A 12724-nucleotide genomic window follows, 5' to 3' on the forward strand; every position below is an offset into this window, starting at 1 on the left:
GTCTGGGATTGCAAAGGTCGTCTTTTTCTTTTGGTTGTTAACCACCAACCGGATGTCATGACGTCACACGAGGTAGGCTTAACGTTCGTGATTTGCGAAAGTGCAAAGAATAGATGCTTATGCTGATAAGATAGACCTTTGTAGTAATGACGTCACAGTGGGGGCCAGCGGGGGCCACACGTTAACAAAGTGTGATATCGCTAGAGAGATCCTTTTCGCTGTGGAAAGTTTGAACAGGGGCACTGGTGCGTGTTGAATAACAGGCATGAATGCAGTGTGCAAGGTCAGGCTTTCATGCACAATACAGTACTGCCAATTCTTGTGACAGAAGGAAAGGGTGCATTTTAGCTACCCGACAGTTTGACGTGCTGTGAAAAATAATTGGCTACACGGGCTATTTCGGAAAGTAAAGGTGAGAAATGTTTTTTCGACATGAAGTACTTTGGGTGGTTCAAAATGTTTTCAAAACTGAGATACAGGACATCAGGTTTACATGGTAAATCAAGGAAATCTATTTTTGTATGAGGTTCTGAGGACAACCTTTGGACACAACGTTTCATACAGTATCCCGTCTGTCACTAGGAGCTTATTCTTCGGTGAATGGGAATAATTTTTGTTCAACCAGTTCTAGTAGGGGAAACATATGTCTAAGTAATGACATGTACTGGGGGGTTTATGATCTCAAAATCACCCATAGGATTTATTTAAAAAAGAATAATGACTTTACCCCTGTAGGACACGTGTGAGAAACAAAAACACAAAGAATGACAAGTATTACATACATATACCTTATATAGATGATTAATTTCTTTTAGGTGTTCTCCCACCGCTGTACTTGGTGACATGGACTTAGTGCCTCATTCCACTTTGCCAATGTGGTGGCGAGTTCTTTGGGGATCGGTCTTTATTTTGCTATTGACCGACAGTCTAGGTTGGTTCTATTCACTTTCATCTGTACTCATTGTAGTTTTATAGTTCCAGTATTTAAATTTGTCTTGAAAATATCTACGTATACTATTAAAAAAATTAAATATTTTGTTTGGATGATTCAACCCCAAAGTTTGCTTCACAACGAATAGAATATGTAATTAACAGGATCCACCAACAACACATGTCGTTTGGCTAATTTACCAGGTAGATATAGTCATCTGCAAATACTTAGGACCACCCATACAAAATGCATTAACTTGAAGAAAAACATGGCAACTTATATTTATTTTCAACGTGTAACCTTAGTATCTTCGTTAAACAGCTGTTTGGCCACATTTCCATGATTTGAAATGTTACCAGTCTATTTTGTGTGCCCTCCTTTATTTCTGATTACTTAGACTGACTTTGTTTACCCATGCTGCCTTACAGACAAAATGTCACATAAGACCTACCTTTGCAAAAAAAAATAATTCGACTGAGTAAATCGCACTACACTGATGTTATGCACCACTGTAGAAACATGTTAAGTAATCAGTCAATGAGACAATGTAATGCAGGCCCTGTGACAGAAAAACCAATCAAATTCCAGGTGGTCCAAAACTTTTGTAAATGACTAGTAAAGAAAAAATAAGAACAAGGAACTAATACAAGAGCGTTCTAACTACTTTAATTGTGAAAAAATTATTCAGATCCACTGAGTACTGTAACAAAGGTACATTTTACCACTGTTAGTTGGAATGTTGAAATTGACAACATATGATTCATAACTGAATTTATATCAAAAGCAACACTGCCTGCATTCCAATACTTTAATTGCTGGTAACTTTCTGTATATATATGTTGTATGGGTATGATCTTGTCATTTTTAACCCTAACAGTCCCAAATCCTCCAATTTCAATACAATTTTACATACACCCTTGGGAGTAAGGGTTAAGGTAATTTTTTTCTTACCTTCTTTCTGTTAGATTGCAATATCCAAATTTCAATGCTTTCTTGTGTTCCTTTAAAATACAAGTTTATTGTTTTTGTTTCTCTACAAGGACAAAATTGTTCTCAGCATGAAATAATCCACCAAATAAATGTCAACATCAACGAAGCCAGATTCGCATCAACTGTCGAAGGGTTACCTGCCTCCTCTCGCAATTGCTCAACATTGGTTGTATGGAATATCACAACAATTGATAGATCCAGCAAGTGGATTTCCATTGAGATTTTGGATTTCCCTAATTTGCCAGAGTTGGATGAGCTTTTCGAATTGTATCTTGTTCTATCTCCTTCTGATGAAAAATCTCAGTTGACACCAGGCCTTCAAAGAATTGTACTTGTGAATGTGAACCAAAATCCTCAGTTGCATTTGAATTATTCTGGTTCCGCTGGAAAACGTTTGGAGGAGGCCTTTGGAAATCTGTCAGTGGCTAGATTGACCCTGGCAAATGATACAGGTATTATGGTCTTTAGTGATTTATCAGATATCCTTAATAATAATAATAATAACAAGCACTTCTAAAGCACCATCTATCTAACAAACCATTCCGAGACGCTGTATTATCATTATCCCTGCACATTGGGCTCACACATCATCTGAACATTCCTGAAACCATCTCAACTCCCTGGGGAGTATACTAGCCGCTGCCATTTGGCGCAAATGGCTAAACTACCATATCTGCCCTCACAGGCACCCATTTACTCCTGGGTGGAGAGAGGCACATAGGGGTAAAGTGACTTGCCCAGGATCACCACATGCTGCCACCAGCTGGATTCAAACCCCTGACCATATGATCAGGAGCTACAAACCCTAACCACTAGGCCACATGCAGTATACTTATTGCAATATTGAACCTAAAAGAATATTTTGTAAAAACTATACTGGGTATGTTACTTTGGATTTTTCCAGAATCTAAGGAAGGTAAATTTACATTTTATTCAGTCAATTTTGTACAGTGGCTCATGATACTACTCCAAAAACACAGAAAAAAAAATTTCTTCATTGTCATCTATGGAGGGGTGGGCTTTACCTCATGGGCAGGTACACATGCTTTTGGGTTTTTTTAAATAAATACTTTTTGAAACGGTCTAAGAGTCTGAGATTTAATGCATTTCTTCTACTACATTGTACACTACATACAAGCAAGTTCCAACCAAGTTTGATTTAAAATGTTGATCAATCCCAAATGCATGTTTTCAAGGGAGGGTTAGAATACTGACATGAAGCATATAGGTAGCTCTGTCAGAATAATAAATTGGGAATGTGCTGAAAAGTCTCGAAAGTCAAGTTTCCCGATAAAGCGTTTCTCATGAAAATGAATTCATGAAATCAGAACAGAATTTTCGTTTTGTTTTTATGTTCTTACAAGGGCAGTTTGTTGAAACTTCATGAACAAACTCCCAGCAGGCTTTTCATGTCACCTCTCATCACCAGGTTTAAAATACAAATGCATGTTACTTTTCATTTGGCAGATTGCAGAGAACATTTTCTTTGCCAAGATGTTTGCCTGGACTCTCATATCATCTGTTATGTCAACAATGATTGTGAATACAACACTGAACAAACTTGTGGTAAGAAAATACTATCTATAAGATGATACCAATGCTGTCAATCGTATATAACTTCATAAATATTCAAACAATCATCAACATTTCAATTATTTTCAAATTGATGAATCTGATTTTCTCTGCTGCTATCGATAATCACAGTAAAGAAACAAGTAAAGCATTAGGAATATAAATGAGTAAAGAAGGCAGACCCAAGGCTGCAATCACTTTTACTTTTATATGCACGTATATTCTCCCCCAAAAAACTTCATTCTACTCATGTCCACAAACACTGAATGAATGTGTTCTTACACATTCATAAATAGTACAAGCCTTTATGTTTTGTCTAAACAGAGGAATCATATGTTCCCATCACTAATTACCTCTTTTTATGTTTTCATTTCAGATGGATATGGAGACAGAGACATCATTTTAAACTCAACATTACCTTCAGTGACAGTAACATCAGCTCATTATCCAAATATGTATCCAGGCAACTCTCACTGCTTGTGGTTTATCACAGCAAACAGCAGGTCTAAAATTGCTTTCCAGTTTTCTATGTTTAATCTTGAGCAACGTTACGATACGGTGACCATCGGTAATGGTCATAATCCTTCAATTCAAAACTCAGAAATTGGTAGTTTCAGTGGTTCTCTGCCCAACATAACAGTCTTTTCCAAAGAGCATACTGCCTGGATGAGGTTTACGACTGATAGCTCTATAAACTACAGTGGATTTTTAGTGTGGATCTCACAAGAAACAGATGAAGGTGAGTGAAAGCTGATGTGACTTTAAAGTAGGTGATAAGTCTATATATGTGATACGTTTGCATGGTTATTTAAATCCTTGTTTGATGTTCGTTTCTTTTCAGTTTCCTGCCAACAGGATGAATTTGAATGTCAAGATAAATCATCTGGCCTAATTTGTTTGGCTGTTGAAACAGCCTGTGATGGTTTCACTTTGTGCCCAGATGGCTCGGATGAGGGATCATGTGGTAAATAATAATTGTCTGCTTCAGTAAAGATCTTTGATGGCTTTTTTAATGTGACCCAAGGAAATCTGAAACAATGCATGATAAGTCAGTTTTTAAGGTTATTCATTAATTGCAAATACCACTAGGTATCATAGTATTTTACCTCTGCTTGGACACTAATGTTTCATTTACATGAGCATGTTGTATGTTCTCTTTATTTACACAAACAGGTAACTGCGGTGCAGAAGTCATTTACATCTACGAAGACCCCATCACCTTAACATCTCCAAACTACCCAGATGACTATCCTAATGATGTCAACTGTGTTTGGCGGCTCATTGGTGAATTAGCAGTCCCTGTTACCATGAGGATTCAGGATTTTGTACTGGAAAATTTCTATGATGTCCTCAAGGTCAGATTTCAGGAGACTGAGCAAGTGGCACAGCCAACAGAGGTTTTCTCTCTAACAGGGGGGAGTGTCTCAAAACAGACTTTTACCTGGGATAGTACAGCTGGAAATGTCTTGCTGGAATTAAAAACAGACCGAACCATAGCAAGGAGAGGATTTTCCATTACAATAGCTCATTATCACAACTATACAGAGGATGAAGATTTAGAAGGTAGGTACACTGTGCACAGTTGTTAACTAACTACATTTTACCCTTTCTTTGCATCAGCTGTCAAGTACCGCTACACATATACATACATGTAGAATTTGATAAAACTCAGCACCTTACAGCATGTTGTGTACATTTTTAATAGTAATTAAGTCATTCTCATTTAATTTTTCCTTTTTCACTAAACTTACACCTGCTGCAATTGTCTTGTTTTGACTGCATGTTTCTAGCACTTTGTGAGGAGGATGAGTTCCATTGTGGGGGTGGTCTCTGTGTTACACTCTCATCAGAATGCAATGGATATCTGGACTGCATCAATTATGAAGATGAAACAAATTGCAGTAAGTCTGTCACTATTTGTCCCCTTAACTGTAATGTCCTGGTATGCAGAATGATTTTCCTGACACATTGACAACACACATGTGCATCAGAGAGAATTTATTTCAAACAAGAATGCACTTACCATAGAGTATGTACCTCAGGTTGGTGTCTTTGGGGATTCCTTTCACATACACTTAGTTAATGAGAGTTAATGAAGAAGTTAGTTCTAGTGCCTTCTGTTCACATCAAATTGAAATCTCCTAAGAGTTAAGTTTTCAAATCTGAAGAAGTAAAAACAAGACATGGCTGCCTCTGTTTAGATAAATATAAGGATAATAGAACGGACAGTTTGGCAGTGATTTTAGTGTTAATCACTGTGTTCAACCTTCTGTGAAAAATCTTCTGATTTCTTAATTTGCAGAATCATATAATACGTGCATTCTCCTTCACAGTAGTCTATTTTTTCTTGCTCGTTCACCAACCCTTGATGACATTACATGTACTTGATCCAGGCAATCACATGTGCATGTGTGTGAGCAACAAGGGGTACTTTGGGGCCCTCTTGTCTGACAAAGAAAATACATGCACATCCTGACTTCTCAGGAGATGGTGGCAGTAAGAGCTGTCTCTCTACCCTGTCCTCTTGGCTGACACTGAAAATACATCCCGACATCTCAGGAGATGATGACAAGAGAGTTCACCTGTCTTTCTACACTGTCCTCTTAGCTGACACTGCAAGTGCATAGTGATATCTCATGAGATGGTGACAGTAGAGTTCACCCATCTTTCTACATGACATCTCATCATGAGATGGTGACAATAAAGTTCACCTTTCTTTCTACACTGTCCTCTTAGCTGAAGTGAAAGTGCACAGTGACAGTTGATATGTTTCGTGGTGTTTCATTATCTTAGCCAGTTCATTGTGCTCAGAGACTATAGTTAGTACTTGTTTGATGGCTCTTTCCCTCGATTGTGTAATTCTATGAAACCTTAATTGTTACAATGCCATTTGATGTGTTACAATGCAGGCGCAATACAAGAACATTATTTTGGGTTTTTGTTATTTTGAATTTATAGATGATGTGTTCTGCCCAGATTCCTACAAGTGTGATAATTTCAACTTAAGTGTGACAGCCAACCCAACTCAAACCCATCCACCCCACAGTACTACAGATTCTTCAGATTACAGTTCACACTCATCTGACTTCTCTTCCTCCGACGATGGCTACCTTCCACAGGCGCAATGTATTCCACTGGTCATGGTTTGTGATGGAATGATGAACTGCCCTAATTCTGATGACGAAGTCCAATGTGGTAAGAGGGTTTAGACAAGATGTGAGACTGTGTAGGAATACAGCTAGAGTCTTCTCGAAGAAGTGACACTATGATCTAGTGACAAGAATTGTGAAATGGTTTTCGGCTGAACAGATCAATGATACATGTAAATTTAAATAAATTTTTAGTTATCAATACCTAATATTATGTTTACTCTGCTGTCTTCAAATCAAACAAATGCCTATCAAACAAGTTTTACATTTCTGCTTGAACACCACAGATTTGAAACGTTGCCCTGCTGGTTGTATCTGCAGCTACAAAGGTACAGATCTGGTAGTAAATTGCAACAATGGCTGGAATTCTACAACATTAACAGATCTGGCACTAACCACACATACTCTGTAAGTTGCACTTTCATATGCAAGATGGGGTGCTTGAAAATTCTGGATTAACTTGCTCTTACCTGAAATTAAAAATGAGTTAACCAGTGTATTAACTGTCAGATGCCCTGATTGTGAACAAAGAGTAAAGTATCCAGATAGTAAAAAACTTGCAAATTTGTGTGGTATAGAAACTGTAAAAAATACATTGTACAAAGCTTATAGTTTCCACAAAAGAATCATGAGGCACTGTGTAACATTGGTTTGTAATTTTTTTCACTCCATAGACAGCTATCAGGAGTCAACATTGGCAGGCTGGAACAAGGACTATTCAAGACATCATCATACCTGAAAGTGTTGTGAGTTGTAGAAATATTTCTTGTATTTTGAAAATTTGGAGTTTTTCCAGAAGGTTCAGAAGCCAATACATAATAAAAAGAAATCAGTGAAGAATTGAGTTGCAGAGGTGTAAAAAACCCCAAAGGAGTGTTGTAGATAACCCAAAGAATTATAAAGCATGCCACCCTGGATAGAGACATTGTACCTGGATCACAGCTTATGGTTACCCTGTCCTAAATAGCCTCAACTAGTTAGTTTCAAACATTTCTCGTGATTACTTCAAACAATATTATTTGGCACCTTTGACAATACCTTCATAGCATAACATATTTTGGCACTCTTGTCAGTGAAATCTTTAAATTACTAACAATTGTAGACATTATCCGTCTAATTTTTGCCAGAGATTTTAATATAGACCACCTCAATTCTTCAATAGGTCTTTGAGAAACAATCTCATATCAGAGATACAGGAGGACACGTTTGATGGATTGGATAATCTTTTGTGGCTGTAAGTAAATCCTTACTCATCAAATGCTTAATCTTATTTGATTTTGTACTTTTACCTTGTGTGGATCACTGCTTAGCTGAAAAAGAATGATATTTTGGTGGCGTAAGTGGCATCCTCTCAATTTTCCCTCTGTACTTTTAAAGCAAGTAGTATGGCAGGTACCACTGTGACTCTCTTGAAAGGACAGTGGAAAATCCATTAAAGATTGCAGGTTTTTGAAGAAAAACAAGATCAAAACATGTACATGTAGGCTGGCAATTGGGCAGTGTCTCTAAGCTAAACATTGCATATTTAAGATATCCTATTTCATTCTAATATCAACTATTTGTTCTATTAGATCCTTTCAATACATGTATTTCTTAATTGCGAATGTAATTCCCTATGTCTTCCACAGAGATCTGTCAAATACATCACTGAATGAATTGCCAGGGTTTTCCTTGTCACACCTATCCAGTCTACGTGGAATGTAAGTTTATGTTGTTAAAAAAAAATATTTGAGCTATACTCCAACACTTTAACCAATAAGTTTGTGCAGATTCAAACCTTAAATGTACTGTTATCTTTAGGAGCTATAACATCCAAATAAAGTGCAATGTACGTTGACAGTATCAACTAAAGAATGTGAATGACTAAACGAACGGCTTAATGTTTGAGTCTAATATCATACTTCATACACTATTAAATCCAAACAGGAGCACTGGCTCTTTGAATAAAGATGATCCTCTCTCATTGCTCTGTCAGCTTACATATTGCTAATTGTACACTGTACATTTGTCATTGAGACTTTATTGATATCTAAAATGACCTTATTATTTCTGTTAATTTTCAGCACAATATTTGATGTGCCTCTGAAAAGAATCAAGACAGAAGCATTTTATGGACTTTCCCTTGTGGAAACACTGTAAGTATTTATTTGAGATTTCTTGATCAACTGAAACAAATTGACAGAGGTAAATTTATGCCAAAGTGTCCTTATAAGCAAGATTTTAATCATACGGAAAAATCTGAGGAAATATGGAGAGCCAGAGGCAAAATCAAATAATCCGAGTATAATGTATTTCATTGACAGCTACTTTACAACAATGTGCCTTTACAAGAAAGATTTTAATCATAAGGAAAAATCTGAGGAAATACGAAGAGAGTTAATGGCAAAATCAAATAATCCAAGAATAATGTATTCCATTGGCAGCTAAAGGTGCATCAGATTTGTGGCAGATATCACTCCTATTAAATGTAAGCATTAAGGAAAAGCTTTAGTTTCTGTGAGAGTCTGTGTTATTTTACACTGACCAGTATTTAGTTCTTTGAAATATAATTTCTCTGATCGACATATTCTCAATGCTATTGTCTTTCAGAATAATTGTACGCAACATAAAAGGCCTACCACCACTAGAAATAGAAGAAGATGCTTTTATTGGTCTTGAGCGTGTATCAAAATTGTAAGTATGGTACTTATCCAACTTTGGAATATACTCCGCCAGCAGTACTGTAACTTGTCAACGGTCTGTCTTCACTGTTAACTTACCATGTGAGTTTCTGTGCTGTTCTGTTCATTTTTGGAAAATTACAAATTTCCTGAAGCACAGTCTCTAATCAGTCTGCAGTAAAAAGCTAAACTACTCATTGTTCTAATGGCAACTCAGCATTAAAAGGTTTTCATCTTTTCTGTCTGTACTCCATAGATATGTGGATGACCATCGACTGTGCTGTTTCATTCCCTCAGCTACTGAATGTACAACACTAGAACCAGAGCCCCCACTCTTTATGTGTAGTGAACTCATGCCAAACACTGTTCTCAAAGTCTTCATGTGGATCCTTGGTATCAGTGCCCTCATTGGTAACATTTTTGTCATGGTGTGGCGATGTCAAGAGAAAACAGGAGGGAAAACAAGTCGGAGAGTTCATTCCTTCTTGGTGTTTAATCTGGCTGTGTCCGATGCCTTGATGGGGCTGTATATGTTGATTATCGCCAGTGCTGATGCCTATTTTGGCGAGCGATATTTTGAAGTATCTATGGAGTGGCGTACGAGCATTTTGTGTCAAGTTGCTGGATTTATTTCTATTGTTGCCAGTGAAGCTTCTGTATTCTTTCTTACCTTCATCAGTATTGACCGGTTTCTTTCCATTCTCTTCCCATTTAGCAGCTATCGTTTCCGCCCTAAGTCCGCTCGCATTGTTGCCATGTGTGTTTGGATTGGTACAGTCATCATTGCAATAGTTCCAACCATACTAGCCTCTGATGCCACATCTGATGTATATGGCCTTTCAGATGTATGTATTGGATTACCACTGATGACTAAAGTCACACATTATGAGACAGTAGACCAACAAATTGATGCAGGGGGAGTGGCAAACATCACTGTCAGTATTCCATATCCTGCTGATTATCAAGCATCCTGGTTCTTTTCCATTGCTCTTTTCCTGGGTGTAAACCTGCTATGTTTTAGCATAATTCTCATTTGCTATGTTTCTATCTTCATTCGAGCCAAGTCTTCTGTAAAGCATTTGCGTCGTCACAAGAAACAAAATGATGAAGTTCGTATGGCTATCAAAATGGCAGCCATTGTTTCAACTGATTTTGTCTGCTGGGTACCAGTTATTATTATGGGCATTCTATCTCAGGCTCGTGTGGTGGAGATACCTACAGAAGCTTATGCATGGACTGTGGTTTTTATTCTTCCCATCAACTCATCGCTCAATCCTTACCTCTACACAATCTCAGATCTCTGTTGTCAACAACGAAAGGAAACCTCTGCAAAGAACACAGATGTACCAGTGAAGACTTTGAGTTCAGAGAATCGAATCAGTGTACTCAGCCCTGATGACAGTCTTGCACATTAGGAGGGTTAAAGTATGAGCAAGGGAGTACATCACAAGAAATAAAAACTTGATGCTTATGGGTTGTGCCAGCAATGGGCCTGTGTGTACTTACAACCTGAATGACCTCGATTACTGAAATTGATTAACAGGTAAATATGAATATAAGACTTTGCCTACCCTGTACTTATTACCAACAATATGGGGAAAGCCATCAAATATAGTTTAAATTTACTTGAAAGAGCTTGAAGGATGTAATTGTGTAAAGAAACATCTTAAATTCCGATTATCTTGTAAAGATCATGTACATGTAATGCCAACTGTTTCTTAAGTAAGATTTGAAACTTCATGTGGAGAAGGCTAGACAGAAGGAAGATTTGTGGGTACACCATCAGGAATCGCTCTCTTCTATTAAAGTGGTAGTTTTGAGAAGAACTGGTGAGTGTGAAACTCACATTTCAACCAGGATGCTCTGGTTGTCGTCTCCCCTCCTGAGGATGACCAGATCATCCTCAATGAAATGTCAAGTTCACACTCACCTTGTTCTTCTCAGAGCTTAGGGAAGAGATGGATTACACATGGAGAATGGTTTCCTCCATCAAGAGGAAGCTCAAGCTGTTGCTCCTTGTCTATTATGGCAAGTAAGTGAAAACTGATTTACACCATTATTAACCCCTTGACAATGGGAATTTCTTCCCGAAAGCCGACTCCAAGAATTCCAGCCTCACTTGGCCACAAAGGCCACCTGCCAAACCGCAAATTCTCGGTTTGTGGCCCTGCGTGCTCTGCACAATTTGAATTACACGGTGAAAAGGTTGATTGTTCGGTGGCATGCGACTCTACTCACCCTTCCACATTCCCGTTGCCTCTTTTCAAAGTGGGGACTATTGTGAAGCTGGTGATTATGATGCAAAATCGGTCTTTTCATTTCTGGGCTACGCACAAGGACCAATTACCATATATACAAGAGCCAGAATCTGCCTCTTTTCACCATGTTCACTCGAGCGTGGGCCGAGAATAATAGCTGAAAAGCGGGCTGAGGATCTCAATTTTTACAGCGGCAACAGCCGCCTCCCGGTGTGAAGGGGTTAAAAATGCTTGAACATATTTTTTTAAAATGGCAATAAATGCAAAACATTCTATCACATACACCAAATTCAGTAAGACAAGAGCAGTTTAATGGTGTACTTTCAGTGTAACAGATTTAATTTTCTGTGTAACAGCTTTTGCATTTGTTATGAAGTCAGTTAGTGTTGTTTAGCATTGGGATGGTGACAAGAAAATATCTACATGTATTCCATGCATAATCTGACAGTATTGGGTAATATATAAAGAATGAACATTAAAGATTTCAAGAAGAATGTAAATGAATATTTTATGGAAAACTAAAATAAGTCTATGCATACAGGTAGGTTTTATATTTGTATTATTGTAGAACTCAGAGAATCATGTGGTGAGAATTGTTTGAATAAAAACATGAATGTCACCTAAAGTCTAGAATCTACAAGCAGTTTGTTTCATTTCTACTAAGTCCTGTCCAGCGTCATTCACTCCACCAATGGGACCTCGACCCCATCAAGTACAAACCAGTGCCATTCACCACAACCATGGCCCTAAGTCCCATCAAGTGCCAACCACAGTGCTATTCACCACAACCATGGCCCTAGGTCCCATCAAGTACTAACCAGAACCATTCGTCATGTCCATGGGCACTAAACCCAATTAAACCCTATCCCGTGCCATTCACCACCCCAATTCGACCTTGATCCCATCATCAAGTCCTAACTAGTGCAATTCACCACAACCATGGCCCTAGGTCCCATCAAGTGCCAACCACAGTGCCACTCACCACAACCATGGCCCTAGGTCCCATCAAGTACTAACCAGAACCATTCATCATGTCCATGGGCACTAAACCCCATTAAACGCTATCCCGTGCCATTCACCACCCCAATTCGACCTTGATCCCATCATCAAGTCCTAACTAGTGCAATTCACCACAACCATGGCCCTAGGTCCAATCAAGTACTA

At 38.1% G+C, this 12724-nt stretch overlaps 2 protein-coding genes across 10 annotated transcripts in view; one reads left to right on the forward strand and one right to left on the reverse strand.

The window, feature by feature from the left end:
- Nucleotides 1–12724, reverse strand: part of LOC110981757 (uncharacterized) — a 58785-nt gene that overhangs the window by 26927 nt on the left and 19134 nt on the right. For 5 of the 8 annotated variants that reach the window (XM_087145334.1, XM_087145335.1, XM_087145331.1 and 2 more), the window contains one exon: nt 8749–10628. The exons of the other annotated variants lie outside the window; for them this stretch is intronic. The gene's annotated coding sequence lies outside the window, so the exon portion shown is untranslated. Of the gene's footprint in view, nt 1–8748; nt 10629–12724 lie in introns of those variants that run through there. 8 annotated transcript variants of the gene reach the window in all.
- Nucleotides 16–12185, forward strand: LOC110981735 (uncharacterized). Of its 2 annotated transcripts, XM_087145337.1 has the most exons (16): nt 16–412; nt 816–931; nt 1972–2373; nt 3389–3487; nt 3870–4232; nt 4335–4457; nt 4667–5056; nt 5284–5394; nt 6452–6688; nt 6930–7050; nt 7317–7388; nt 7805–7876; nt 8271–8342; nt 8706–8777; nt 9232–9315; nt 9559–12185. In XM_087145337.1, the coding sequence occupies exons 2-16, from the start codon at nt 844–846 to the stop codon at nt 10715–10717; spliced, it is 3465 nt and encodes a 1154-aa protein (XP_087001463.1). In that variant the 5' UTR covers nt 16–412; nt 816–843; the 3' UTR covers nt 10718–12185. The 2 variants fall into 2 exon arrangements, with proteins under 2 accessions (XP_087001463.1, XP_022095240.2); XM_022239548.2 differs by lacking the exon at nt 1972–2373 and having other exon boundaries at nt 18–412.

This window comes from Acanthaster planci, linkage group LG14, assembly GCF_054643075.1.
Source record: "Acanthaster planci isolate LZ-2023a linkage group LG14, COTS_SCS, whole genome shotgun sequence".
Classification (NCBI taxonomy): Eukaryota; Metazoa; Echinodermata; class Asteroidea; order Valvatida; family Acanthasteridae; genus Acanthaster; species Acanthaster planci.

Coding starts and splice junctions, on each gene's coding strand:
- LOC110981735 (XM_087145337.1), top strand. CDS start 844: ATGGACTTAGTGCCTCATTCCACTTTGCCAATGTGGTGGCGAGTTCTT. Junction 4,458..4,666: donor CTCGGATGAGGGATCATGTG/GTAAATAATAAT, acceptor TTACACAAACAG/GTAACTGCGGTGCAGAAGTC. Junction 5,057..5,283: donor AGAGGATGAAGATTTAGAAG/GTAGGTACACTG, acceptor GCATGTTTCTAG/CACTTTGTGAGGAGGATGAG.